The 6,000-nt window shown below is 37.0% G+C and overlaps 1 protein-coding gene across 1 annotated transcript in view; it reads right to left on the bottom strand.

The window, feature by feature from the left end:
- INTS7 (integrator complex subunit 7) overlaps positions 1–6,000 on the bottom strand; it is a 214,713-nt gene that overhangs the window by 128,857 nt on the left and 79,856 nt on the right. Inside the window, exon 12 of the mRNA XM_053712433.1 lies at positions 4,065–4,202. Coding sequence (XP_053568408.1) covers positions 4,065–4,202 — 138 coding nt within the window. The remainder of the gene's footprint in view (positions 1–4,064; positions 4,203–6,000) is intronic.

The raw sequence follows: 6,000 nt of genomic DNA, 5'->3' as shown, positions 1-6,000 counted from the left end.
CAGTCACAAGACAAATATAAAGACAAAGCATCTAGTGTAGACTCCCACCACGCACTGCGTTGAGTAAATATTACTTTTTATATTGCTATACAGTTCCAAGATGATCACTTCACTTGGTACTCACAAGATAAATATACAACTGTGTATGTCTATTGTGGGCTACAACTCCCACTATTCACTACTACTTGGATAAATGTCACTTCCATTTCCTAGTATATCCAGTTTCGGAGAACTTACTCGGTTCATTGCGGCCCCCATGGGAGAACAACATTTGGCCAGTTGCCCCCAGATACTTTGAGTTTGATACCCCTGCTATAAAGGGATGGAAGGTCAAAAATGAAACGTACTCAAGTGTATTTCTATTTAAAAAATAAGCATTTTTGGAATATACTTCCATTAGCAAAAAAGTTATTACTGATTTCAGAGGCATATGCACATATGTTGTGACGGCCCGTGCACCAGTATTCAAGGACCGCACCTCAGCTGTGGCTTCTATGACACAAATGATGTCTTCACAGAAACAATACACACAACTAACAGCAATCTGAGCAGGTATGGTGTTTGAATACTGGTGCACATCCCTTCACAGAATATGTGCGTATGCGGCTGAATTTTTTTTTTAACAACATTTACTAGAAGAATTTTTGCTAATGGACGTACATTGCACAAATGCTTCTATTTTAAATTAAAATGCACATACCTTTCTATACCTTTAGCTATCAAATGCTTCTCTGGCCATCTGAGAATCTGTGCAACCTCTGTCATAGGTGAGAGCCTGCATGTGTGTCCTTGGCCCCACAGTGTTATGAACGCACACATGCGTGTACTGGAGCGGTCACATCACAAGCACACAATATATGTACGTACATCCGATATATTATATTGCTTTAATAACTGACTTTCTAACTCAGCTATTGGCACTGGCAAATTGGATGCCCAACAAACTGCCACCCCCAACAATTTTAGCTCATATTTGCTCAACTAGAGGTCAGGGATGCTGGATGAGTCATATAATGCACTTCTCTTGACAACCAGAGATCACTGATATATATATACTTCATGTGCAGCTGTTGCTGGTCTATACAAGGTGTGCATACAGCCTCATCACCTACCAGGAAAGTGAGATTGAAAGTTTCTCCCTCTACCTCTGGGATTCCAAGAGTCAGGAGGGATCTTTATATACAGTGACGTGGTTATCTACAAAGACAGTGGGATACATTGGCGATTACGTCTGTACTTACCTCACATCGATTGAGGGTTTTTCAAGTAAGTGAACACCCTTAGGGGGAACCTGTCTGAGAACATAAGAATATCTGGATTTGTTTGAATTTTCATCCGCTCCTTCAATTTATTTACCTATGTGTTTATTTTATGTATTACTTTCACCATATGTTGCATATTTACAATAATATTTTTAATATATCTTATTATTTATTTATTTATTTATGTGCATATTTTACTAGTTTTAAATAACCTTGTATAGTTATTTTGGGTTACTTATGTTATTGCTAGGCAGCGCTTACCTACCATTTTAGTATCATTTTGTATTTTAGAAGGGAGAATTGGAGATTCTCCCTTCGTTTTTTGGTATTGCAGCAGCTGTTTGCATTTGTAGGATATATATTCTATGTATATTTACATTTTTGGATATTTATTATTTATTGTGAGCGCTATTAGACCCTGAGCTTCTTGGGTTTATCCCGGGATTCTACTTGTGTGTATATATATATATATATATATATATATATATATATATATATATATATATATATATATATATATATATATATACACACACACATAGATCCAAGGCGAGATGAAAGTAAAAACAATATTCTTTATTCGATTTACACTTAAGATAAAAACAGAAAATCCATGGGGGACTCAATTTTGGGTACGATCTGATAAATTAATGAAAATAAATATTTCCTATCCGGTTGAGATCCCCTAGATAGATTGTGCTCATTTTGGAGTCCACTGGTGCTCTTCATGGTTTCTTTCTAATACTCCATGACATTTTTTAATTTAATGTTCATTTTGTATCTAGTGCAAATAATACATTAGTGCAATACACCCCACAACATTTTCCCTTTATGGAATGTTATGTCCACCAAGCTTATCTCTTATATGATTTTAAAGAGCTAATCTTTTATGCAGATATGTTGCTTTGCACCTGCTTATCCTTGTTGGATTTATGCCTTTAAATGAGTGGTTTATATACTTATATATGTATTTTCTAAATGTGGGGGGAATTCATTTATTCATTTATTTATCATCTTATGTATTGTTATTATGTATATAGATAGATATATATTTTACATTTATATATTTAGTAGTAGCCTGGGAATGTAAGGTATTTTCTAATTAATATGCAATTTTGATCTGTACGGATTGGTTTTACTGTCAACCAATGAGAACTATTGTTGGCTTTTAAATAGTCAGCACAGCTGTACTAACTTAGCTATGATTACGGTGTTTAACCGAACATGTCACCTTGAGTACTGTATGCTCACAATTGTATGTGCTGGACCCCCATGGATTTTCTGTTTTTATCCTAAGTGGAAATCGAATAAAGAATATTGTTTTTACTTTCATCTCGCCTTGGATCTACGCGTTTACTACTGTGATTATCTGGCCAGTCTCCAGGGCTTGAGAGGGAGCTTGCCATTTTCTCTCCGCTAAGTTGCATCTACAGAGCTATCTGACAGCACAGGCTGTGATTGGTCGAGGAGAACCACGTGACCGGAACCAGTCAGACATCAGCCACGGATCTAGCGTTCACAGACTGAACACAAGCTGTACACAGCATTACAAGCCTGGATAAAACAGCATGGAGACATCGTCACACCAAGCTAAGTGGCACAGGAGCGGTGAGTGAATGAAGCTATATGCTGCCCTGAGCGTTATTTAGCTCTTGGTTCTATGTTGAATACAGCCTGTCACATGTGGAATGTACCACCGATGTGTTGACTTTTGTTTCCATTTGTGGGGATACGCAAAAGAGGATAAACACATGTTATGAATTATACATTGTGACTTTTGATATTGTTATTTACTCAGTCCATTTTGAGTAATTGTGGGAGAGAGAAAATCCGTTCCTTTATGGAGGCATATTTGTGATAGTGCAATTTACCATACCCCTGTACTATATATATATATATATATACATATATATACACACACACACACACACACATACAGAGAGAAGTGCACTCACAGGAACCATTGTTAGCCTGTTCTATGGCGATTTACCACCTGGGTGCAGCTTCTCTGTGAAAAGCATTACTGGACTAAAAGAAGCTGCACCCAGGTGGTAAATCACCATAGAACAGACTAACAATAGTATTGAGCCAGTTGTTCGTTCCTGTGAGTGTGCTTCTCTGTGTGTGTGTGTTTGTATATATATATATATATATATATATATATATATATATATATATATATATATTGAGATGAAGGTAAAAAGCTACAGAACGTCCCCACTGTGCTGCCCCCCTTAATCTTTCTGCCATATACAGCTGGTAGGTGAGGAGAACACAGCGTAAAGGAGTGGGTCACTGTATCCAGCTTAAATGAGCTGCTTTTAGTAACAGCCTGTTTTCGGTAGAGAATTACTTAATATTACTGTAAAGTGAATTTATTCAGAGACAGTCTAGATTTAATATAACTTTTACATTGCTCCATTGGGAACTAATCATTTGGTTGTCAGAAACAAATGTCCCTATTTGTAACATTTCAGCTCCCAGAAAACAAGCATTGCCAGAATATTCACAGATCAGTTACAGAGCTAAACTTATAAGACAATCAGCGTATTCACTAAAACTGCAACTTAGCTAATCCTCCCATATAGTCGTATAACTTGTTTGGCTGAATGCGTGAAACCTACAGCATTGATTTTTATTATCTATATCTAAAAACCCAGACCTATTGTAATGTAACCTAGCCACAGTTCCTTATAATGAATCCCACATCCCAATAAACAATGGATATTACAGATAGAAAACCTGAAAAATGAGACAAAGATGAATTATCCAACAGCTGATCATCCTATAAAAACCTCTCACCATTCTGGATGCTTGCCTGGCGATCCTATAGACAGTCCAGCCATTAGAAACATTTTCAAGTTGCTGTTTAATGATGGTCTTGACTTCTGGTGACAGAGCTTTCTGGCTGGCTACAAAAATAACTGTAGCAAGTGAAACCTGGAGACACAAAGCCAAAATATTACATTCAGAAAAGGGACTAAATATAGATGTCATGTTATCCATAAATGCATATTTTTTTTTTGTCATTTAATTCCCATAAAAAAAAAGTTTAATTATGTACTGTAAAAGAAACCTTTGTTTTGTATGTTCTTGTCCTTTAAATTCTAAAATTGCAAATGTCCATTATACACAACACTTGCTTAATCAGTGCAGGAGCACATCTATATCTTCCTCTTATTGGTCACAGCAAAGGAGGGAAGAATAAACAATCATCAGGCTTCCCTGAACTGCACATGTATTTGTTTGCAAATCTTTGGAATGCAGTGATTAAGGAAATATCACCAAAAAGTGGTTAAATTTACAGGTAAAGTCCCGCTAGGTAGTGGTAAGTTTTGCAGCGCCTGAGCAGGACGAGTCGCACAACCCCGATAATCACCAGTTTGTGTCCTGTTTTGTGTAGGTTACAGCAGAACTTATCTAGGGTCACTAATACAAATGCTATAAATAAATCAGAGCATGTCATTTTTTTTAAATTAAAATATCCCTTTAACATATATAATTTTACATTTAGGTTTAGAGCAGGGTTCTTCAAACCCCCCCCCCCCCCAAGACGCAGTGCAATGATACCACATACCTTTGCGGCCCTATTTTTATGCTTGGTCTGAACATTTTTTAAGTAATATAATAATGCAAGATAGCTGCAATTTTTGGCAAGGTGAGTAAAATGTGTGTGTTCTTTATACCCGATTGTAGTCAAACTTGAAAGTGTTGCAAAAGGTAAAAGCAAACAACACACGCTCTCATACAACACACACACTCCTTTTACACATACAACACACACACTCTCATATAACACCTACACACACACTAGCATTACACATACATGCACTCTCCTATAACACACACACTAGCATTACACATACATACACTCTCCTACAACACACACACACCACACACACACTCATAATACACATACATACACTCTCCTACAACACACACACACACCACACACCCACAATCATATTACACATACAAACACTCTACTACAACACTCACCACACACACTCATATTACACATACATACACTCTAATACAACACACACACACACCACACACACACACACACTCATATTACATATACATACACTCTCCTACAAAACACACACACACACCACACACACTCATATTACATATACATACACTCTCCTACAAAACACACACACACACCACACACACTCATATTACACATACATACACTCTCCTACAACACACACACACACCACACACCCACAATCATATTACACATACAAACACTCTACTACAACACTCACCACACACACTCATATTACACATACATACACTCTAATACAACACACACACACACCACACACACACACACACTCATATTACATATACATACACTCTCCTACAAAACACACACACACACCACACACACTCATATTACATATACATACACTCTCCTACAAAACACACACACACACACTCATATTACACATACATACACTCTCCTACAAAACACACACACACACACACACTCATATTACACATACATACACTCTCCTACAACACACACACCACACACACACACTCATATTACACATACATACACTCTCCTACAACACACACACACCACACACTCATATTACACATACATACAGTCTCCTACAACACACACACACCACACACTCATATTACACATACATACACTCTCCTACAACACACACACACCACACACTCATATTACACATACATACACTCTCCTACAACACACACA

This window comes from Bombina bombina, chromosome 4 (genome assembly GCF_027579735.1).
Source record: "Bombina bombina isolate aBomBom1 chromosome 4, aBomBom1.pri, whole genome shotgun sequence".
NCBI lineage: Eukaryota > Metazoa > Chordata > Amphibia > Anura > Bombinatoridae > Bombina > Bombina bombina.
Note: the sequence above shows the minus strand (reverse complement) of the source record. Positions and strands in the feature narration are given on the sequence as shown.